Source organism: Apodemus sylvaticus, chromosome 23, assembly GCF_947179515.1.
Source record: "Apodemus sylvaticus chromosome 23, mApoSyl1.1, whole genome shotgun sequence".
NCBI lineage: Eukaryota > Metazoa > Chordata > Mammalia > Rodentia > Muridae > Apodemus > Apodemus sylvaticus.
Genome location: NC_067494.1, coordinates 51,846,718 through 51,871,671, shown reverse-complemented (window position 1 = coordinate 51,871,671; position 24,954 = coordinate 51,846,718). Strand labels below are relative to the sequence as shown.

Genomic DNA, 24,954 nt, shown 5'->3' with positions numbered 1-24,954 from the left:
CATTGTTTGTATATATGTCAACATTTACTCCATTTACACACAAAAGGAAAATTGGATAATAAAAATATCCAGCATTATCAAACTCCTTCTCTTAGGAATAACTACTGTTTATGTCTGTATTTATGCACATTATATCCTATTGGGTTAAGTTTATTTAAATTTCTGTAACATGTTTTTCTTCCTTTAAACCTTATTCTGAATACCTTTCTGCATTTGAGGTAAATATATATTATCTGTATAATACTGTATTAAATACGAACATACTCATCTGCTACTAATAAATGCTTAGCTTTGTTCTATGGTCTGCCAAAGGTTCATAGATTTCTGGCAACTTGTTTCTCAGTGTGGTATTGGAAGGCGACGGAGCCTTTAAGAGGTAGGTCTTTGGAAGGTGACTGAAGGCACATCCTTGGCAGGGAATAATGTATATTTCCTGGAATCCTGAGTTAGCAGTGCAGAGAGTGTTGTTATAGAACTGGACACTTCCTTGCTTTGGCTATCTTCCTGTCTTCCTCTATGTTGCTGCCATTTTGATGCCATCCAGCATGAGGTGATTTGTAAAATCAGAGCTGCATGTTCTCTGGATTCAGCAAGATTCAAAACTGTTAGCCAAGTATATCGTATTTTCTTCATAAGTACCCAACCCCAGATATTAATAGTAAGAATAAATAGGTAGAATATAAGTCATTTACCATTATTTTTGTAAAAAGAATACAGCTATGAACATTCAGTTAAAATCTCTTTCCCCTTTCCCCCCACCCCCCCCCCCCCCCCAGACAGGGTTTCTCTGTATAGTCCTGGCTGTCCTGGAACTTACTCTGTAGACCAGGCTAGCCTTGAACTCAGAAATCCACCTGCTTCTGCCTCCCAAGTGCTGGGATTAAAGGCGTGCACCACCACCGCCAGTTAAAATTCTTATTACATTTATTTGTTGTCTGTGTGTTGGGTTGGAGCTGCATGTGGAAGTCAGAGAACAACTGTGTGAATTGGTTTGGTTTAGTCCTTCCACCATGTGGGACACAAGGATTACACTCATCGGGTTTGGTTGCACAAGTGCCTTGACTACTGAGTTATCTCACCAGCCTCTAAACTGTTTTAAAAGTTTACTTATTATCATTTTGTTTGGGTGAAAGTGTGAGCATTACATATGATATGTGTGTGAATGCAGTGTGCGTGTACCACAGTGTCAGTTTGGAGTTCAGACGACATACTGAGGCCTCACTTATGGGCTCTGTCTGTCCTCCACTGAGGCCGGCTCTTTCGCTATTCCCGTTGGGCTGTGTAGTCTAGGCTGCTGACCCACCAGCTTTTGGTAGGTTCTCCCACATGCCACAGATGTGCCACTGAACCCACCTTTTTGTACCACCGAATCCTATAGGTTCTGGGGATTAAACAGGTTGTCATGTTTGTTCAGCAAGCATTATTACACACTGAGCCATCTTGGAGGCTTTTTAAAAGTTAGGCATCATTTCTTTGTGTGTTTTTAATGTATAGCTTGAAAATTTAGTAAAGAAATTAAACCATAAAGAAAAAAAATCTCTTAACATTTTATTTATAGATAAAATTATATAGACATAGTTGCTATGTTGGCTAATTGACTAAAATTTTTATTTAGTATATGGATCAGTTGTCCAGGCAGAAGACTTTCTTCCTTTTTCTATAGGAAATGGCTTTTTCATTTTTTCTCTTCGGCCGGCCTCTGCTAAGGACTGCAGTGTGCTGCTTCTGTTTCGTGCTTCTGTGTTTTGTGCCTCTACCCTCAATCTCTTAGGTGCTCTTTGCAGAGCTTCCAGGCACTGATACTTTGTGTCCTGCAGTTGCTGCAGACTTTCTTTTTTTCATCTCAAATGCTTTCCTGCATTGGTGCTTAAAACATGTTCCATGACTGCAAAGTTAAGCCAACTAGGACTTGACCTTTGCGCTTCTCTTTAGCATAGAAGTATTAATTTTTGCCCATAGTGTACAAAACTACAGAAAATAGAACTTGTGAGTAGGCTCTTCATATAACACAGTATATAATTTGCAAGTGGTAGAAAATTCATTGAATCAATATATCAGATTGGTAAATCATACTTGGTATCTGTGTAATGTTGCCCTTTAGGTTATTTTAACCAGGAAAATTATTAAAGTTAAATTGTCTTCTTACAAAATGTAGTTGTAAGACTATAGCTACAAGTTACCTATTTTGTTGTGTAAAAGTGAATAAGCTAGCTTTAGATACACCTGATCCCCAATTGTCACATCTTTCTTGTCATGACAGCCATTTGGCAAATGCTTAGGAGGTCAGATGACTTAAAGTGTGAAGTGTAGCCGGGCGATGGTGGCGCATGCCTGTAATCCCAGCACTCTGGGAGGCAGAGGCAGGCGGATTTCTGAGTTTGAGGCCAGCCTGGTCTACAGAGTGAGTTCTGGGACAGCCAGAGCTATAAAGAGAAACTCTGTCTCGAAAAAAACCAAATCCAAAAAAAAAAAAAAAAAAAAAGTGTGAAGTGTAAACATTGAAGTCTCTCAGAAACAAGTATATAAATCCATAGTCACTGAGGTCCTACATGAACATTGTTGTAGATCTTAAAATAAATCAATGTGTTGGTATTTGTGGATCCCAAGGAAAAAGTCAGATTTCTAGAGTCTGATTTTCATGAATTCATCTATTAATGTGATGCAGTTGACATCTTAGCAGTATTTTTCTTTAAAGTAAAGGTATTGACAAGGTAATTATTCTTATGGCTATTGAAAGGAAATACCACTACACTTGACTGAAAGTAAAATGGTGTATTTATTTAATCGCAGTTTTGACATTTCTACTTTAGTTATGTAAATAGCAGTGAACTTATTACTATTATGAGACTTCATAGTTTTCAAAGCATTACCTTACTTGACCCCATGATACTCATAAATAGATAGGCCAGTTAGTCCACTGTGCTCTACCGGATTCTTTTTTTTTTGTTCTTTGTTTGTTTGTTTGTTTGTTTTGGATTTGGTTTTTTCGAGGCAGGATTTCTCTGTGTAGCCCTGGCTGTCCTGGAACTTACTCTGTAGACCAGGCTGGCCTCGAACTCAGAAATCCACCTACCTCTGCCTCCCAGAGTGCTGTGATTACAGGTGTGCGCCACCACCGCCCGGCTCTACCCAGATTCTAACTGAAGTTTCAGTGGTTACTATGTGGTGGAGCCAGAACTACATCCCCTAGGTCTCTTTTTCACTATTAAGGCCCCATAAATCATAACCAGCTTCTAGGAGAAGAAAAGATGTAGCTGGTGATTTCAAGAGCTGGTGTCCAGTAGAGATGAAATATGATTACTGCTCATAATCCCTGAAGTATTATGAGGCCTTCTTTAAGATTTGGTGTTAGAAGGAGCTTGCCAACGTCATAACTAGTATGTGATCTCTGTCAGGCCCCAAGTATCAGTAAACCTAGTTTCAGTCTTTGAAAAGTAATACATAGACACGGGTCACCTTCAGTAATTATGACTTATTTTAATGTGTTAGGCGCTACTCTTACTTCAGGTGTTATTTAGGCTTCTCCTCTTTTAGGCACAGCATTTAATATGACAAATGACCTGAATCTTTCCCTCAAATAATTATCCATGAGTGAAGCAAACTGTTTTAAGTACGGTTTACAAAATAGAAAAATTTCCTGTTCTACAGAGTAAACCAGTCCATGGAATTTTATTAATTTTACTTCCTTCAATTTTTAATAAAAAGAAACCTTAAGTATTAAAGTACGGTCATTATGCTAGAACTAGATACAGCATAGATTTGGAACTTATATTCCACCCTAAACCCTAAAAGCCATATGGACAAGTGCCCTGTACAGTTTCCAATGTCCCAATTTGACAGGTGGTTAGTGCTGTGACCTGTGGGGAGGGGAGTGACTCATGGTCCTGGAATGAATCTTTTGACTCTCCCTGCATCCTCCATAGAACACTGGGAGGGCTGCGGGTATAATTAGCACTGCACATCTAATTATAAACAAAACTCCATGTTCAGTGCTTACCAGGAAGTAAGCCTGTGCTGAATACTCTTTCAAGTTGGCAGGACTAATTTAGAATAATAATGTGAAGTTTACTAAAAGTCAAGTTGCTTTTCCTTGATTGACCAGAAGGTTTTCTGTAGAGGTAAAGTGGATTATGTGACAGTAATAGCTGTGGAAATTATGGTTATCAGTTTTTAGGGCCCATAACAGTTCTTTGTCATAGTATTTTCACCCTTTTCTTCTAATGACTTACATATTTTGTATTTTATGCTATGCTCATTTAGGCGGTAGAGGAGAATTGGCCACAGAAAGACATTCTAAAGTTAGTTGGATTGATTTTTAAAAGAAAATTAGGAAAAAATTGCATTGGACTGGTCTAACTGGTGAAGGAGAAGGATTTATGTTGTGAGGAGACTAAGAGGTGGCGTGTGAAGCAAGGACGTGCTGTGGCAGCCATGTGCCCTTCAGAGCCTTCAGAGAAATCAGTGTCTGGAATACCTGTGGTCTCAGAGTCCATTAAGTAGATCAGCACCGTGCAAGGCGTGCTTTGGAATTCTAAAAGCTCAGCTGAAACAAGATCTGATTTAGTTAGCTTATACATAAGCTTGGTCAGTGGGTCTCTGCGATTCAGAGCAAAGGTACTAGCTATGAAGATTACTACAGATAGCTGTATGCTAATCTTCTGTGTAGGATGGTTATATATTTGCAAAATGAGCCTGAGAGTTGTGGTTACAAAATGAGGTAAAAATTTTGAAGCAGATGCATACAAATGAGCCCCTTTCCCTTTTCATATTCAAAACTACACAGTTAAAATTTTTAAATGGACGGGAATACAAAGTTTCCTTTTACGGAATAAAAGGATACAACAAATTAAAATACAGAGATAGATAAAGAGAGTGGGAGGTGTATTTTCTTAGCTTGGGTGTATAGCAGTGTCACTTGCTGGGTTGTTTGCCACATGCTTTGAGAAAAGGGCAAATGCTGTCTCTGGCCTAGAACATCTGATTAGCCTTGGAGTTGCACCCGTGCTTGAGATGTGTGGACTGTTGGGTGGGTGTGGAGTATTTGGAAGCATGGCCCTGCCTGCCTCGCCCCTCAGTGGCGAGCTTTGAACTGACTTCCTGTTGTTTCTGTTTTGTATTCCTCCGGTTTCTGCTCTTTCTTCATTTCCTCTTCTAATTACTAATATTTGATTTACTAAGGTTTTATTTTTTTTTAAGCTCCTTAGAATGAAAACTTCTGTTACTAGTTTTGAACATTTTTCTAGGCATTAAAAAAAACTAGGGATTTTTATGCCTTTATTTATTTATTTTTTTATTTTTTTTTGGTTTTTTTGGATTTGGTTTTTTTCGAGACAGAGTTTCTCTGTGTAGCCCTGGCTGTCCTGGACCTCACTCTGTAGACCAGGCTGGCCTAGAACTCAGAAATCCGCTTGCCTCGCCTCCCAGAGTGCTGGGATTACTGGCGTGCGCCACCACTGCCTGGCTTTTATGCTTTTATTATTTGCTATAAATGTTTTCTAAATTCCTTGTGGTTTCTTTGACAAGTGATTGCATGGAATTTTATTCTCTAAATATCTAGAAATTTGCTGCTTGAATTTTTGTTTTCATTATAAGATGTAGCTTAGTGGTAGAGCCTGTGCTTAGCATTTATGAAGTTCTGTGTTTAATCCCTAACACCACCACCACCACCACCACCAATAATAATAATAATAATAATAATAATAATAATATCAAGTTTATAGATTTCTGAAATGTACCGATGCTGATTTTATTCCATCTTGCTAAGTGGTTCATGTGCATTCTGCATTTGATTGCCTCAGATTTCTGTAAATGTCAGTTGAGTAGAATTAGCTAACAACAATGCCTGAACTGTCTGTGACCTTGTCTTCTTGCCCTATGAATTATAGAGATAAAGGTGATAGATTCTTCAGCTATGATGATTGATAGTTCTTTTGCTTTTTGAATTTCATTTTCCTGATGGATTCAGGAACTCTGTAATTAGGTATATGCATAATTAAGAAGGGTATGTAACATTATTGGATTTTCATATTTCTAATATGAAATTTCTAATGCAGTTAACTTTTCTGTGTCTTTAAATTTAAAATATGCCTTACCAACAGCATTTAGTTGAATTTAGTTCCAAATTTTATGTTTAAAATTAGCTTAATTGTATATGAGGTTGAGCTTACCATTTTATCATATTTTCATTTATCCTGTACTTTTGTTTCTTATATTGCATTTTTCCTCTTATTTCTCTTATATTGTATCTTTCAGGTCAATGAGCATTTTTTTAAATTATTTTCTCTTGTCTTATTTTCTCTCTTTAGTAGTTTTTAATTTTTATTTTATGTTATATAATTTTAGTATTTTATCTTTTTTGCTCTGTGTCTCTAACTTTTTGTTTCAGTTTTGTGTGGCCAATAGGATTCATTTTTAACTTACTGAAGTCTATGTTCACAGTACATTGAATAACTTCACATTTTACATTTAAACCCTTTTGTTTCCTGCTTCTTCTCTCTTGAAATAAACTCATTTGTCCTCCTCAACTCACACTTTAATTCTCTTCATTCGACTTCTTCCTTATTTCTGCCATCGCCCCACTTCCTTTCCCAACATTCCTCCTGTAGCTTTTATTTACATATTTTACAAATATCTACAATGTTATTTCTTACTTTAAACATATTCATTTAAGGAAATTATAGACAGAGAACATATTTTTATTTTTAATGCTTACCTACAATTTTTGATGTTATTTCTTCCTTCCTAGATACATCTGATATCATTTTTGTTCATTCTAAGAAGTCTGCTTTAAAAGTCTTTTTATAGTGTATAATAGCCTGAGATGACTTCTGTCAGCTTTCATCTATGGTGAAAGTACTTACACACTATCCTTGTTTCTGAAGGGTGTGGTTACTGTGGATGGGATGCAAAGTTGATATCATACTTTCACTCTTAGCCTTAAAGAGTACTATTAGCCTTAAGCTGTACTATTTTCTGGCCCATCTATTGAAGTTAGTGTTTTTTCTTAAATATAATGTGCTACTTTGAGGCTCCTTTAAAGTGCTTCTTTTGCTGTAGGAGTTTGGCTATGAAGTGTCTAGTATGATATTCTTTGAATTTATTCTTCTTGTGGATAATCTCAACATTTTTGGATTATATTATTATTATTATTATTATTATTATTATTTAGGGGGAATTTTAGCTATTCAGATATTTCTGTATCATTTTCACGTGTGTCTTCCGGGCTCTTGTTAACTTATTACGGTATTTGTTATTAACCCACAAGAACCTGATGGAGTATTCATTGTTCTTCAGCACTGCATCTGTTTGTTCCGTAAATTGGTCTTTTTTGTGGCCTGTCAAGATCGTGTGGCTTTTTTCCTGCTATTTCCAGCTGCTGCTGTCTTATTCATTGATTTTTGTTTTCATTTTAATTCTTGAGTATTTCAGTAATACAGTTACCCGGTGGCCTATTTTGACCCTCTCCAATTTGTCTGTTTGTCCGTCCATGTCTGTCTGTGTATGTCTGTCCGTCTGATTGTGCGTGCATGTGTGTGTGTGTGTGTGTGTTAGAGGAAGATGCTGCGTGTCCCTGTTGCTCCCGCCTTGTTCCTTTCAGACAAGGTCTTTCACTGACCTGATGCCCACAGATTTGCTGGGGTTAGGTGTGGGACGACACCCACCTATTTTACTTGGGTCCTGGAGATTTCAACCCAGGCCTTCATGTTTTTGTAGAAAGTATTCTTACCCATTGAGCCATTTCCCTGGCCTCTGGTCTCTTTTATATAGTTTCTTTTATAGTTTTATAAAGTTTTTGTGTGTGAAAGTCTATCTGTTCACATAGAGTTCTGGTTTACTTTTTAAAGCCCCTTTCCTTTATTTTTTGGGGGACATATTTACAGTAGCTGCACTAAAAGTTAAGTGTAGCAGCTGACTTTTGATTTCTTATGAGTCACATTTTCTTCTGTGATTGAATGACCAGTGATTTTCTAATAACATTTGGACAATACTGAAGAAATAGGGTAAAGTTTTTGTTTTTGTTTTGTTTTCTCATGGAGTGTTGGTATTTTAAAGGAAGCTTAATTACTGATCACCTGGTTATAGTTTTATCTCAGGACAATTCTCAGGTATTGCTAGCTTAGCGAGACTTATTTTCAGATTATTTTCCCTTGTGGATTTGTGTAGGGCTTATACAGTAGACTTGATTTGAGTATGTGACTTCTGCTCCCTAGTGTTTACAGTCGATGGCAAAGGTATTCCCAAGTCCTTGCTGGGGCTAGGTCGTACTGCTGGTACTTCCCCGTGTCGCTTGACCTCTGGACTTCTGTTTCCTTCCAGGGATATTGTTTCCTCTCTGTTATAAGCCTGTGCTGATATGTGCTGCACTTGACAAAGGACTCTCAGGAAATTCTGCTCAAGCCCATGTGGTCCCTTGCACTTGGCTCCTTACAACCTTTGTGTGCCACTCCTGTTCTCCTTGGACTCTAGCTTGTCATTCTACTATGAGAAAATTTTGCCAAGGCAGAGAAGTAGAGTTATTTGGGGGCTCATTACTATGTAGAATAAAGGTCACAGTCTTGTCATTTATAGATAAAGAATTCACCAAGGAAGGAAAAATGCAGAAGTAGACTTTATTATCTATTCTGTGGTACAACTGCAGTAGACAAGATAGCAAAGAGACACTGTCTAGAGGCACTTCAAGGGGCTACTTTTTATGGACATGGGGTTTCTGGTGGGCAGTCAAGCAGTGTTTCCACGTCACAGTGTCTGAAACACCTGCAGTAGGGGCTTACAATAGTTGTCAACAGTCTGGCCTGGAGGCAGTGATGGTCTTGCCATGGGTCAGAGGTGGATCAGCATAATTACCTGTCCTAAATTTACATCCATACTCACCTCTTTCTTCTTTTAGAGGTCACATCCTTGATTTGTCTGTTTGTCTAATACGTGAAAATACTTGCATCATTTATGCAAATATATTCTTGTACTAAACTAACTATACTAAAACTGCTTAATACCAATAACAGTTTTGTCTGATTTGCACAGCAATTTTAATGTGTTGAAATGAACTTTAATAGTAGTAGTTGCATATACATAAGCATATACATATCTTTTTTCCCTCCCATTCTTCCTCTTTTTCCCCTCCTTTCTCTAAGGTCTTGCTGTGTTTCCTATGCCAGCTTTCTATTCCTGGGGGGCTCTTCCTTCTGCAGCCTTAGCAGTAGCAGGACCCAGGAGGTGAACGCCACCTAGTCACTGCCACTCAGCTTGATTCCCCATGGCAGAGTCATTTCTCAGTGATCTTCTTGTTTTATATCTGCAGCCATATACTTTCTTTTTCACAAAAGAAACACATCAGATTAAAAGAACATTAATGGAGTTTCCAACAAGAGATAGTCTAGAATATATTATGTAAATGTTTTTCCTTGTTTACAGCATTTGGTTTTCTATCAGTAGATCATGCTGGAGTGGTCTCAGAAACAGAACAATAGTTATTCATTATTATAGCTTCATTTAAATATAGCAAGCCTTGTATCTGCCCAAGAAAATTTGTTTCAATTATGTTTGTGGGGGGATTTTATCATGTTATTTAAAAATGCATACTATTTCATTTTCTCAGAAAACGAGATAGCCATTTAAAGGGGTTGTATTTGTGGGAAGTTTGCTTCTTTTAATCAAGTCTCTTGCTATGTTATTATCATGGTTTGCACCTTTGTCAATTACTCTCTTGCTAGCAATCCTCCTCCCCCCAACACTTCCTTTGGCCTTTTACTATATCCTCCTGCTTCTGAAGCTCAGGAGTCATGACTTGTTTCTTATGTTTTAATTTTTTTGTCTATTTTTCTATTTTAATTGTGGTAAAATACACATTTTTCTCCTCTTTAGGCCTGGGCTGGTAAGCACCGGCTATGTGAATACTTCGGCTGTACCCTGTTCAGAGTCAGAGCTCTCTGATCCTCCTTTATGGGACCTATCTTTTATTCTCCTCAGATATCTTTGCCTTTTCCATTCTTACCTGTTGTGCTGAGCATACGGACTTGTTTGTTCATTCACAGAGGACACTGAGGTTGTCTGTGAATCTCCGCTGGGATGTGACACTTCTCTGTCTTTGCTTCCATCCCTCCAGGCTCAGTCATGATCATCTTCCTGGGTTCCTCTCTCTCTTGATCCCTCTGAGAATCCCTGTGTTTTTCTCAGCGCTTCCTCCACTTCCACATTTTATTTTTCTTATTTTTCCTTTCCCATAGCAAAGCATGTTTAAGTTGCTTCTTCCGCCTAAACATACCACTAGCAAAAACAAAGGATTTCACTTTCCTACCTACACTATGTATATATTTAAACATTAATCCCGTGTTTTTCTTCAATAAACAGCCTTGCTTATTGTTTCCTTGGGAAATTGGAGTAGGGCTTGCATTCCCATCTTTCCACTGAAAGCACATCTTCAAAGTTCCTAATTTCTTAGTTGCCAAATGCAGGGCCCAGGAGGGGCTTTCTAGCTCTGGTTTTACCTGGCCTTTTAAATACAGTTACTGTCAGTCCTCTTCCCGTTGCTTTCCGGCACGCTCCTCTCCGTATTTGTTCATCTGGAATGTCACACTCTCCTGGGCTGCCCTTCTTCTCTGTCCCCACTGAGAAACTGATGCTCCCTGACTGGTTTCCCTTTTAGTGGTTTCAGCTGCTGTGTGATTTCAAACTATGATTTACTAATCTTAATCATCTGTCTGCATTGTTCTCTTGAGCCCAAGACTTGCTACATAGTCCTAATGCAGTCTTATAAAGTCATGGTGTCTGCGTTATTTGCATGGACACTTGAGACTAAAAGAATAAGTCAATAAAAGCACTAAGATTCAAACATTCATCTGAAAATGAAACTGTAATCTCTATTTTATACTGCTAATTAAACTTTTTTTTTTTTTTTTGGTTTTTTAGATTTGGTTTTTCGAGACAGGGTTTCTCTGTATAGCCCTGGCTGTCCTAGAACTCACTCTGTAGACCAGGCTGGCCTCGAACTCAGAAATCTGCCTGCCTCTGCCTCCCAGAGTGCTGGGATTACAGACATGCGCCACCACCGTCTGGCTAAACATTTTTAAGCAGCTATCTGACAAACATATTAAGTACATCATGGTCCGCACACTGAATTTACTGCTTTCTTTCCTGGGTCGGGCACAGAGCATCAGAGAGATGAAGAAAACTACAGAAAGACAAACTGAAAACCTGTGTTCTTAATCTCGGGTCTGATTTTCCTTCCTTCCATTTTCCTGGTCAACATGAATTTGTAGGATTTGATAGATGCCTTGACTGTTTCTTTATGTACTTATAAAACCTCACTTTCTCTTTTGTTTCTTTTGTTTTGGTAAAGGGGAAGGAATTGATATAGGATATTGGTGTTTTTATAAAGAAGGAATAAGCCTGGTATCAGTATAGAGTAACCTTGTAGTCATGCTAAAATTAAATTGAATTGATGTAAGATTCAAGACATTTCAAAAACAAACAAACTAGGTTTAAAGTGATGTCTTTTGATTGGCCTGTAATAAAATATAGCCATTAGTTTGGTTTGCTTTACTACTGGAAGGGTAAAGTTTTATGTAAATATTAATTTGATGAGATGTTTAATTATAAAAATAAGTTATTTGCATTTTGGTAGAGTGCTGACTGGCCATTTTTCAAATTTGATGAAGACAGGGAAATAATCAACTGTTAAATATTCCTTGGCTTTAACAGGTCATGGATAAATATTCTTTTTTTTTTTTTTCCCAATGTCAGCCTGTCACAAGGTATGGTCATCTAGGAAGAAAGAATCTTAATAAAGGATTGGGCTATAGGCAAGTCTGTAGGCTCTTTTCTTGATTGATGTGAGAGGGCCCACTGTGGCTAGTGCTACCTTGGGCAGGTGGTCCTGGGATGCAGAAGGAAAAGACGAAAACCAGCCAACCGAACAAGCAGGACGATGGAGCTAGTGAGTAGCACTTTTCTGATGGATCCTAGTTGATGAGTGGGAATTCCCTCATGTTACCAATGAGAGACTTTTACTGAGTAAGCCATGCTGGCTAGAGCTCATGGTTGTCTGCATCTAGCATAGGGTGAGCCAGATGCTTAAGGAGCATACGTTCATCTCTCATCAGAAAGGTTAAGACTTTATTACAGCCCTACAGACAATTGTGAAGAATACTTCAGTGTGAGAGTGCACGAGTGAAACGACCCCTTTGATGTATGAGTGAGAAATGGCGCCCATGGGCTTACATAGTTGAACGTTCAGTCCCCACATGGCGCTGCTCTTTGGGTGGCTATGGAACCTTTATGAGATTGAACCTTGCTGGAGGAAGTATATCACTGTGGCGTGCTTTGAGTTTATAGCTCATCCCACTTCCTGCTCCCTCTCTCTTTATCTTCCTGTTCCTGTAAGCATGTCATAATTACCCGATAAAGCAGACCCTCGATCCTCTGGATCCTAAGCCAAAAAAACCCAAACCATTTCTTTAAATTGATTTTGTTCTTGACGTTTATCACAACATCAGAGAAGTAATTAATACATCCCCCAAATATCCATTGAAACCAACCATCACAAGGTAATGGGAACACTTTTGGAAGCTTAGAAAATTAAATTCTAAAAACCGCAGCATTCTGTAGCCACTGTTCTCTGCACATACCATTCACAGGGATGAGCAGGTAGCCACTGCTAAATCCACACCTATAAATGAGTACACGTTTTATTCAAAGAAATCTTTTTATTTTTTTAATTTTTTAATTTATCAATCATTTTATTTGTTTACGTTTCAAATAACCCCCTCCCAGTCTTCCCTCCACCAACCCCCCATCTCATTCCCCTCCCCTTTGCCGCTAAGAGGGTGATCCCCTACTCACATACCCACTCCTGTGTTACCCCTCTAGCATCCCCCTTCGCTAGGGCATCAAGCCTTGACAGGACCAAGCGCCTCCCTTCCCACTAGTGGCAGATAAGGTAGTCCTCTGGTACTCTGGTATATAGCTGGAGCCATGGGCCTGCCCAGGTATATTCTTTGGTTGGCGGTTTAGTCCCTGGGAGCCCTGAGGGGTCCTGTTAATTGATACTGTTGTTCTTCCTATGGGGTTGCAATCCCCTTCAGCTCCTTCACCCTTCCCCTAACTCTTCCATTGAGGCCCCCCGGGCTCAGTCCAATGCTTAGCCATGAGTATCTGCATCTGTCTTAGTCAGATGCCGGCAGAGGCTCTAAGAGGATGGCCATACCAGCCTCTTGTTTGCAAGCACAACTTGGCATCAGCATTGGTGTCAGTGTTTGGTATCTGCAGATGAGATGGAACCCACAGTGGGGCGGTCTCTGGTTAGTTTTTCCTGCAATTTCTGCTTCATTTTTGTCCCTACCTTTCCTTTAGACAGGGACAATTCTGGGTTAAAAAAGTTGAGATGGGTGGGTGGCCCCATCCCTCCACTGGGGCTCGTGCCTGAAGAGGTGATCTCTTCAGGTTCTATCTCCCTGCTGTTGGGTATTTTGGCTAATGTCATTCCTATTGGGTCCTGGGAGTTTCTCATTCCTTGGCTGCTGGGACTTTTTCTAATGGTTCCCCAGGTCCCTCTGTTAGTTCTCCTGGCCCTCTGGACTTTTATCTCTTCCCATACCTGGTCCTGTTCTCCTCCCCCTTTTTCCTCTCCCTTTCTCTTCTCCCATCCAGGTCCCTCCCTCCTTCTGTCTCCCATGATTATTTTGTTCCTTCTTCTAGATGGGTTTGTAGTCTCCACACTGTGATCTTCCTTCTTGTTAGGCTTCATATGGTCTGTGAGTTGTATCATGGATATTCTGAGCTTTTGGGCTTATATCCACTTATCAGTGAGTACATATCATGTATGTCCTTTTGGGCCTGGGTTACCTCACTCAGGATATTTTCTAGTTCCATCCATTTGCCTAAAAAGTTCATGAAGTCATCATTTTTAATAGCTGAGTAGTACTCCATTGGCTAAATGTTTCACATTTTCTGTATCCATTCTTCTATTGAGGGGCATCTGGGTTGTTTCCAGCTTCTGGCTATTATAAATATGGCTGCTATAAACACAGTAGAGCACTTGTCTTTGTTATATGTTATATGGGCATCTTTTGGATATATGCCCAGGAGTAGTATAGCTGGGTCTTAGGTAGAGATATTTCCAATTTTCTGAGAATCTGCCAGATTAATTTCCAGAGTGGTTGTATTAGTTTGCAATCCCACCAGCAATGGAGGATTGTTCCTCTTTCTCCACATCCTCGCCAGCATCAGCTGTTGCCTGAGTTTTTGATCTTATCCATTCTGACTGGTGTGAGGTAGAATCTCAGCATCGTTTTGATTGGCATTTCCCTGATGAGTAAGGGAGTTGAGTATTGAATGTCCTCATTTCTTTAGGTGCTTCTCAGTAGCATTTTTTTTTTTTTTTTTTACCAATTTCAGAATGGAAAAGTAGAAAATGGTTGGCCATCTTACTCCAGTTTCTTTTCTCCCTAAATCAGAAGTGCATACTCCCTAAAGTATGAATGACAGTTAACTTTTAAAAGGAAATGAGTTTTCCTCATTAATGTTCTAGTTAGCTTAGTTACACAATAACAGATGTGTACCATACTGAATGAAGGAAGAGAAATCATGACATCCAGGCAGAGAAACTAAGTAAAAATGGCCTTTTGGGGAAAGATTTAACCTGACTTGTTCTCAGAATAAAGCAGTCTGCTATGGTCTGAGCACATCTAGGAAGAGTGTGATTGGTGCTTCTAGGAAGGATCCCATCAATGCTTGGGACATGCATGCAGGTCACTGGGTAGTCTCCAGAAATTCATGCCTAGAAGGGCAGGAGTCTGCTTCTGTCAGAAGACGATGTGGTAGGGGTGCTGTGGTCTTCATTCCTCACCTTGAGTAGCAGTTGTGAACAACTTCAATATGAGTAGTGCTTTTATTTTGAGTTATGAGTTACCACTGTTTATTCTTTATGGAGTACTATGTTTTTCTGTATATTAAGTAATGTCAGTTTTGTTCTACTGATGATGAAATAATATTTTTAATTTCATTACCAGATAATAAATTGTTAAAAGCTCCTACCTTTCATTAAACTAACAGAAGATGAATTGCATTAATGAGATTAAAATTTGAATACATTGTTTTAGATCGGGGCTAAAATATACAGTTAAATACCTGTATAGCTTTAAAATCAATCCGTTTCTGTTTGTTTTTTCATGCCTTAAATTTAATTTTGCCATTTTGTAGAACTTTTGTGAAGATTAGAAATTACTGTAAAGTGCCTTGTGAGAACAAGTTAAAGATGATTTCAACTTGTTAAACTCTTGAAATCCCTTAAAAGGTGTGATTTTTAATATCAAATATCGAATGACCAAATTCTGAGTTATTGATAGATATGTAGTATTATTTATCCCTTTGCTCCTTTCTTCAGCGATTCTTGACAAATAGCTTAGAAAGCCCCCACTACTTCCCTGCCTTAACATATGCTGGCACTCGTGGTGTTTGTTCTGTTTTTAAAGATGGGAACTGTTGTACGTGTGAATGCTTCAGGAGGGTGAAAAAGCAGGTGTTTGAACCATAGTTGACCTGTTAAGTTTTTTGTTGTGTTACTGTTTCTGCCTTACCAAAATTTCATAAGTTATTTTCTGCTTTTAGTTCACTATGGGCCAGAAGCATTCTTCTCTTGGATGTATATTAATTTTTTAATATTAAAAGTATTATTTCATAGTAGTTCCTTAATACAGTCCTATCCAACATCCTCCCAACAATAGCCCGTTCTCTTGAGGGGCTACCTTTAAAGCCTAGAAGCAGCAGACCAGTTTGTGATCTGCCTTAGGGAGAATGGGATACAGGAAAGAGACCCACAACCTGTTTTTGTAGTATTTGGCCAAGAATTATAGGTGTCCAGACCCAGGAGTAAGACGTGGAGTACTGTCCTTTCCAGACCCAGGAGTAAGACATGGAGTACTGTCCTTTCCAGACCCAGGAGTAAGACATGGAGTACTGTCCTTTCCTTTTGGCCCCACGTACTCCTGGCTGTTTAGGGACAGACACACTTAGAGACGGCCAAAGTGCTATCTTCTAAAGGCAAGCCAGGGACCCAGGATGTTGGGTAGGGCTGCATTAAGGAAAGTACTATGAAATCACAGCTGTTTAAAAAAATTAATATACTTTCATTATTAAAAGAAAACAAATTCAACTAAAATATTTTTCACATACCAAAATGATCCAGGCCTCAAGCCTATATACATCTCAGTAAGCGTCAGTTGAGGTACAGTCGCCATTCTTTTACACTATTGGATATATTTTTATGCACTCAGTGACCACCAAGAGTGAGAAATCTGTGATAGAATTAGAACTAGAAAAACAATTAGCTTTATACCTTCTTACTAGTTTCTTATTTTGTTGTTGTTGGCTTTGGTTCATGATTGTAGTGTGCTTTTTTTAAACTAAATACTTTGGTTTATAATGAATAATTCAAGAATACCATAAAGATTTTATTTAATTCAAATAGCATTAAAATAGAAATAAGTCTTAGTGTTTTTTTTTAAAAAAAAAAACCTCAAGTGATTAAAAATACACTAAATTTGGTGTTTTCAAGAAACATTGTATTTTGAGCTCTCCCCTGCTTCTGTCTTATCTTTATGTCTTAATTTTGTAGATCGACTTCAGCTTCCAAGGAATATGATTGAAAACAGCATGTTTGAAGAAGAACCAGATGTGGTAGATTTAGCCAAAGAACCTTGTTTACATCCTCTGGAACCTGATGAGGTTGAATATGAGCCCCGAGGCTCGAGGCTCCTGGTGCGCGGCCTTGGTGAGCATGAGATGGATGAGGATGAAGAGGATTATGAGTCATCTGCAAAGCTGCTGGGCATGTCCTTCATGAACAGAAGCTCAGGCCTTCGGAACAGCGCGGCAGGCTACAGGCAGAGTCCCGATGGGACTTGTTCAGTGCCCTCTGCCAGGACCTTAGTGATCTGTGTTTTTGTCATTGTGGTTGCTGTCTCTGTGATCATGGTGATCTATCTACTGCCTAGATGTACCTTTACCAAAGAAGGCTGCCACAAAACGAACCAGTCAGCAGAACTCATTCGTCCAATTGCTACAAACGGGAAGGTGTTTCCATGGGCTCAAGTCAGGCTTCCCACTGCCCTTCTTCCTCAGTGCTATGAACTTAGCTTACATCCAAACCTAACCTCAATGACATTCAGGGGCGCTGTGACAATTTCACTTCAGGCTCTCCAAGACACAAGGAACATCATTCTCCATAGCACAGGACATAATATTTCAAGAGTGACATTTATATCAGCAGTTTCAAGTCAAGAAAAACAAGTTGAAATCCTGGAATATCCATATCATGAACAAATCGCCATTGTTGCCCCTGAAACCCTTCTAACAGGACACAATTATACCTTGAAGATAGAGTATTCAGCAAATATATCTAACTCTTATTATGGGTTTTATGGCATCACCTACACAGATAAAAGTAAAGAGAAAAAGTATGTAAACTCTGAGGTGGCTCTTATTCCGTGCTCTTCCTAATGTAGCTTCTGCAATGCACATAGGTCCCTTTGTCCATACCAGATGTTTTATATTTTACATTCAGAGGTTTTATATTTAGGAAGTTATAATGGTAATACGGAACACTGTACTTCCTTTGAGCTTTTCATGTTTTATGAGGTGAATGTTAATTGTCATCCTTCCGTGAAGCTCTGCAGAGTGAGGAAATGGGTGAATCTGCTTGCAGGCCGGATTTAAGGAGGAACTTAGTGAGCTGGAGAAAAAGAGAGTGAAATATGCATAAGTATATCATTCTTAATGTCCTCAATCTTTACTGGTTTACTTTTTAAAAGGTCAGTTTGAGTGTGGAATCTCCAAAAGTGTAGGAAAAAAATCCATCTCCGAGAGAGAAGGGGAGAGGGAGGAAGGGGGGGGGGGAGAGAGAGAGAGAGAGAGAGAGAGAATGAGAATGAATGAGAATGAATATGTAAGAGTAAAGCCCCACATGATTGTCTGTCTTGAGAGTAGATACAAGTTTAGATCATTCTTCCCTTCAGGATGTCTGAAAACTTTTAATCCTAAGCAATGTTGTATGTTTTTTCAATTCTGCTTTATTTTGCTGGAAACTTTTATATTGTCCCCACTATAACAAGAATAAATGTTTAACCTGATAGAGTAATTAGGGGGTGAGTTTCTTGTTGCTTGAAAGGCAGCTTTTCTTACTACTGCACCACCAATGCTCTTGTGGCCTGGAAAATCACAATGTCTGTAAATGTCATGCTTTGAAGGGACACTGCTTGTGGTCAGGAAACTTTACCTACTTTCCACCCTGCTGCCAGCATAATCTATGCCTGTTTTTATCTTTGCGCTTGTTTCCGCTAGTAGAGGTGCTCGTGATCCCTGTGCTGTACAAATGTTTCACAGTTCTTAGTCCTAACATTTTGACAATCTTCAATGTCTGGCCATTGTTTTCTCTTACAGCCCTTATTCTCCTATCATGTTGAAATCTCTATTCCCACAACTAAGCATAACAGTAGCCAGTATTTATTGGAAATTGAAGTATTAGAAACTGCACAAAACATCTTATGTTTCTTTAATCTTCTACCCTGTCAAACTCACTAAGAAATGCTAATATTTTCATAATAGCCAAGGTCAAACGTGCATAAAGTAATGATAGTCTGGCAGGGCTGGCAGGGAGCAGGGAGGGAACTCAGACCTCTCCGTGGCATTGAACCACTTCCCCGGTTCACACTTCTTTTCTTTTGCACATTGTTTTTGCCAGTGCTTAGGATTCTCTTACTCACCTCCCAGCTAGTTCCTGCCCTGACTTGAGGACATACATGCTTAGCAAGTGTTGATGAAAACAAACAAGGTCTCAAGGAAAGAATAGGTATCAAGTTTCAGAATAGAGAAGACATTGTAATTGTATTCAAAATGTAGCCTTCTTATAGACTTGTGTGAAATAGTTGTTATATTGCTTGAACAATAGTTTAAAGTTGTCTTGTTTGTTTGACTTAGAATACTAGGCTCTATATAGTCAGGCATGATGGAATGCACTTGTGGTCCCAGCACTTGGGAGGTAGAGGCAGGAGGATCAAGGAGATCAAGGTTGTGGGGGGGGGGGGATGCGCGCGCGCGCGCACACACACTCACACATGGTGAGTATGAGGCCAATTTGGGCTATTTAAGATTCAGTCTCAAAGAGAAGAACATTATGATGTAATTTTTGTCTGTAAATAGGCCTCTCTAATGTGAATAATAGAGATAAAATTAGATTTTATCCTATTCTGTTTACTTGGTGGAAATGTTGGCAGTGGATGAATAAAAGGAATGAACACTAGAAATAAATAGCATGGTTATCAGATGAAGTTCACTCTGCTTTTACTGGATCTATGCTTATCAGGAAAGACATAATGATTTTAGGTGTGGAGAAGAGTTGTAGTTACCTAGTACTAGTAGTAAGTATCAATGTAGAACCACTACATAGTATACATATAGTTTACAAACAAAATCAATGTTTTGTTTGATTTTTATTATAAAGTTTTCCTGGATTCTGACAAAACCCTGGGCTTGGTGCAAGGAAACCTGTCTCAGCCATATTATGTAATACATAAAACTGAGCTATAGTTTACAGACTTGACAGAGTCATGGGGTTAATAAATGTAGACCCCAAATTCAAATCTCTCTCTTCTGCTTATCTTCTAAAAGTGAAGTCTGAGGACTGAGAAGCAGAGGGCACCGTGACCAGAGTGCCTGCGGATAGTGTGGAGCCTGATGAGAGCGGGCTCTCGCCCTGGTACTCTGTAGTCTTCCACGTGGAGATCACTTTGCTCCTGACTGAAAATCTACCATTAGCCCTTCCTTCTGTTTGTGCTTTTCACATGCAGGACCTTTGTATGTCTTAGAGTCGTAACTGCTATGTTGTGGTATGGAAAGGAGAACCACTTCTGTTCATCTCTGCAAAGAGAACAAAGGGAAGCAGAGTACTACGAAAGAACAGCTGAGTTTTCTATTTTCACGAAAGTGCATATTGTAGATTTGAGATTCAGTGTTGTGAAACCAGATGTTTAGTAGCAGCTAATGGCAATCCTGCTTGTGGACGGCTGTCAGAAACTCACGAGCCTGAGTTCTTGAATGCCACCGGACTCAGCCTCTCCAGCTTCTTGACACGTGCTGCCTTCTTTCCTTACGCTGCCATCTTGAGTGCACTCTTCAGTTCTGTGCTTTATCAAGTGTGCTTGATCTTCAAGGACCCATTCAGGCTGTGTACTCGTTTCTCCACAGTGTCTTCAGCTCCAGAAGAATTTGTTTCACACCATTTGATCCCACTAATGTGCTTCCACTGTTAGGAGTATAATTTGAAGCCTGCTAGAAGATTCTGTCCCCTCTTGGCTCCTGTTCCCCTGCCCCCTTAGTTAATAGTGGGTCTTTTAGAGGCTGGAGTTATATTTGTCTTCATAGCCATAGTATTTGGTAGCATGCCCTGTCTAGTAGACGCTCTAACTATTGGACTGAATTTGCATTTGCTTTTAGGTACTTTGCAGCGACTCAGTTTGAACCTCTGGCAGCGAGATCTGCTTTTCCATGTTTTGATGAACCAGCATTTAAGGCCACATTTATTATCAAGATCACAAGGAATGAAAACCACACTGCGTTATCAAATATGCCTAAGGTACTGGGGCATGAAGGTGAAGTATTTGGGTAGAGCTCTTATCTCTGAGAACAGTTGGATTCCTCTTTACTGTAGTATTGGTAGGAATATCTAGAAACTTACATTCTTTCTGAACATATAGAAATAGTTAAATAAAAATGGAAAGATAAGTACTTTGTTAGTCTGAAGAACACTTGAGGAAGGAAAAGACCGTACAGGACTTAGAATGCATGGGTAACAGGCGTGAAGTGTCTTCTTGCTCTTCAGTAGCACAAATACTAACACTATGAACTAGTATAATAAGTCCAGGAAATTACTTAAGACATAATGAATTTGCTCTTGTAAGTATTGTTGAAACTATGGAATTTCGATCATTCTTAGTGTTTTGGCTAAAGAAATTTTGGATTGTTGTCGTGTGGAAATGGACAGGAACAGGAGTCTCGTTGTTGTTAGTTGCATGGGCAGTAGTAGGGGTAACACCAAGCCGAGGAGTTTTATGCTGAACAGAATTTGGGTTCTTTTTGTGTCTGCCTGAATGGCTTTGTGCATCCTTCTAGATCAGATTTCTAGAACCTCTATGGCTACAGGTGAGTATCCACAATACAATCTACCCTCATAGATACCAGACAGCATGAATATTCATTGTCAGACTGACTCATCACCTGAATCCATCTCTTAAAGAGGTTGGCACCTACTTTCCCAGTAACCCAAAGCAAAACCTGATTCATGTTGGGAAATTTTGAGAGTTCCTGGCATTTTTTCACCTTTAGTCTGTTGCAGGGTTCTCTAGTGATTTAATGCTTTTGATTCTAAGTTTTCCTGGGGGTCCTCTGTGGAGCACTAGATCATGTCAGGGGATGTCTTAGCTATAGTTCCTTTTTGAAGTCAGTGATCCTCAGGTTATGAAGATAAGGAGTGGGGAAGGATTTGAGTTTTGCTATAATTAGAGAAACAGAACAACTGCTACAGGTAACTTAAATATATTGAGAGTCATGTTGAGGTTCTCATTATATTCTGTGTCCTCTTAAGAGAAGAAACTAAAACCATTCTCTAGAAATTTGTGTTGAGCAATTAGAATATATAATTATTATGTATATGAATTTTTAGTTCCTCAGTATATTTGTCATTGATTCTTTAATTACAGAACTGTTGTCTTCCCTTTCTTTCCTTCTTTTCTTTTCTTTTTTTTCTTTTCTTTTCTCTTTTCTCTTTTCTCTTTTCTCTTTTCTCTTTTCTCTTTTCTTTCTTTTTTGCTATAGAAGTCATCGGTCCCTGCAGAAGAAGGACTTATTCAAGATGAGTTTTTTGAAAGTGTGAAAATGAGCACATACCTGGTTGCCTTCATCGTAGGGGAGCTGAGGAACCTGAGTCGGGACGTAAATGGAACTCTGGTATGTTGGTGTGCTGGTTGTCTGAAAGCCGTGTAGAGTAAGGTGGTGGTGCTTCTTGGTGGTTGCCTTATGAATACAACTTCTAGATCAGATTCTAACATTTTATATCAGAAATACCACTCTCACTTAACTCATTTATTACTATTCATTTGATATCTGAAAGTCAGTTCAGGTGTCCGATTTTGTGAGATTATAGTAAGATAACATATTATACTGACATTTCTAGAACTGTACTCTAGAATATGATGGTCAGTAGCCTGCAGGAAGCCAGAATAGGAACTCAAACAGGGCAGGATCCTGGAAACAGGAGCTGATGCAGGAGTCATGGAGGGTGCTGCTTACTGGTTTGCTTCTATGACTTTGCTCAACCTGCTTTCTAATAGAAGCTGAGACCACCAGCCCAGGGATAGCACCACTCTCCGTGGGCTGGGCCTCCCCATCAGTCCCTAATTAAGAAGATCCTCACAGCTGAGTTATGGCAGCAGCTTCTCAATGGCGGTTCCCTCCTTTCTGTTAACTCCAGATTGTGTCAAGTGACATAAAACTAGCCAGGACATACACCAAGTGTCTTTCCAGCATCCTGGTACACTTTACACATTTGATTTCATTTCCTGCTAGTGCATCTAACCAGTCGTTAAGAAGAAACTCAACACTTCATGTAGGATGTGTTTGTAATGTGTTCAGTTAATCTGTTTTGGGAGGCAATGTGTCCTTCAGAGCCTACAGGGTCTTTCACTACTTTTCGTTGCAGGTGATAAGGTTTGTGTCTGCTCTTGTGGACTCGTATTTGTTTTTATTAGTTTAAGGCACAAACGTGTTAAACATACCAATCCTCTATTCCTCAGTCATACTTGCCATGAGTAACCAGGGACCTTCATAACAGTACTTATAAAATCTCTTAAAGGGTTCTTGCAATAGATGGCAAGAAAGCTTGTAGGCTATAACTGTCAAGGCCTGGTTGCCAGTGGGCTTTCATCTGACTGTTACTAGGATATTTTTTGTTTGTTTTTCTTTTTTTTTTTTTTAATTAAATTGCAACCCACAGCCTTAAACCTGCTTACCAGCTCCTGTACCACAGAGCTGCACTCCAAATCCCCATACAGTAGTAATTGGTGTTCTCTTACCCAACCCAAAGTATTGTTTAAGTCATTTCTCCCCTGGTATGCATGGTAGTGAAGACCTGTAACCCCACCTACTCAGGATCCCCAGGCAGGAGGACCACAGGTTCAAGAAGACATGTCTGAGCTATAAAATGAGTTCAAGACTTTGCCTGGAGAACTTAATGAGACCAAACAAAAAGTAAAAAGAGGCCTGGGGAAATAGCTCAGTGGTTGAGCTCATATGTGTGGGGCCATAGTTCACATCTCTGAGATCACAAAATGGCAAAAGGCATTTCTACTGAGACACATTGTTCTCTTTGTCTATCTTCCACTGTTTTATTATTTTTTAGAATAAGGCTGACATAAATATAATGAGCAGATAATAAATATGAATTAAGAAGTTAAAAGCACATGTTCTTTTAAGGAAAAGAATAAAAATAGAGAAGAAGAAAAACTTCTAAACCCTTCCTCCTAATTGTATGCTAGAGTTGAGAATAATTGTATCCCTTAGTCAAATTTCAGTTTCTTTTATTATCAAATCGTATTACTTAAACTATGCACTTAGCTTCCAAATAGACAAAGCATAGGTATTTAAGTAATCTCTGTAATTCTATATGATTTCCTTCTGAGTGTGTGGTCTGAAGTGAATGGGCAGCGTGAGACCTGAACCATACTGAAGTGATATGATATGATTGTTTTTTTATATTACATGATCCATCAAGGCAAGCCAGCAACTGAAGTTAATGTTTATTTATGAGTATATATTTATACTCATAAATGATGTGCCTACTGGATGACAGGCACAATAACAGGTTCCAAAAGGATTAACAGCTTAGTTTTGTGTTGCATATAACTCATCTTCACAATTCATAAGTAAGAGCGCTTGTCAGTTACAGGAGTGTGAGAATGTATCATTACACTAGGGACAGTGCTTACAATTTGCTCAGAGGTGTGCCATGGTGTGCCATACCTCAATATTTGAGATATTGGGGAAAGCTTTAAAAAAATTAAAACACTAGGTAATTCTTTTGTGTAAATATGGATACAAATGACTTGTTCTGTGTAGCTGGAAGAATTATTAGGATCTGCTGGTCCTAACAGTGCTCAGCTGAGTGGCATATCATTTTAATTTTACCTGCCTTTACACCAAGGATTATGTTTCTCTTTAGGTTTCTGTGTATGCTGTACCAGAAAAAATTGGTCAAGTTCACCATGCCTTGGACACAACTGTAAAGCTCCTTGAATTTTATCAAAATTACTTTGAAATTCAATACCCACTTAAGAAATTGGGTAAGAATTAAATAGTTCCTTTGATTTTTTTTATTGTAATTTATAACAAAGATTTGTTTCAAAATGATCTTTTAGAAAAAGCCTTTGCCAAATATTTTAAAAAGAAAACCAAGAAAGTTTTAATGCTGTCAGAACTTAAATTGTAAATGATTATTTACAATCTATACATCTGAACTTAGACTTAAAATTATTAGATAACCTAAGTTACTTAGATAACCTAATTACTTAGATAACCTAAGTTTATGGGGTTATAGAAATTTGCTTAAGATTCCATCTGGAGTTTGAAATTCTAACTTCCAAGAAATCTCTGATTCAGATGATAAAAGTAGATACTGTGGCCCATGACAGGGAGAAGACTTAAGTTTTTTTTTTGTGTGTGTGACACTGGTTCTGAAGAACATATGTGGCTCTGATTGGGCTTTGTCTTGATCACTCTAATCTGATTCATTGTGAAGGAAATGGGCTGGTGTTGTCCTTATTAGAGGACAGTGCAATTGCTGACTAGGCCTTCTTCAGCTGATACCCACGTACGGAGCATTTAGATCTAGAAAAAGGAAGATTTGGCGTGTTA

The 24,954-nt window shown here is 38.8% G+C and overlaps 2 protein-coding genes across 4 annotated transcripts in view; one reads left to right on the top strand and one right to left on the bottom strand.

Annotated features, from left to right (window-relative positions):
- The window catches only part of LOC127673655 (zinc finger protein 431-like), an 826,992-nt gene that overhangs the window by 170,584 nt on the left and 631,454 nt on the right, over positions 1–24,954 (bottom strand). The gene's annotated exons all lie outside the window — the stretch shown is intronic.
- The window catches only part of Lnpep (leucyl and cystinyl aminopeptidase), an 88,912-nt gene that overhangs the window by 21,878 nt on the left and 42,080 nt on the right, over positions 1–24,954 (top strand). The window contains exons 2-5 of the mRNA XM_052169426.1: positions 16,610–17,450; positions 20,485–20,623; positions 21,862–21,993; positions 24,263–24,383. Of these exons, the coding sequence (XP_052025386.1) occupies positions 16,610–17,450; positions 20,485–20,623; positions 21,862–21,993; positions 24,263–24,383 (1,233 nt within the window). The remainder of the gene's footprint in view (positions 1–16,609; positions 17,451–20,484; positions 20,624–21,861; positions 21,994–24,262; positions 24,384–24,954) is intronic.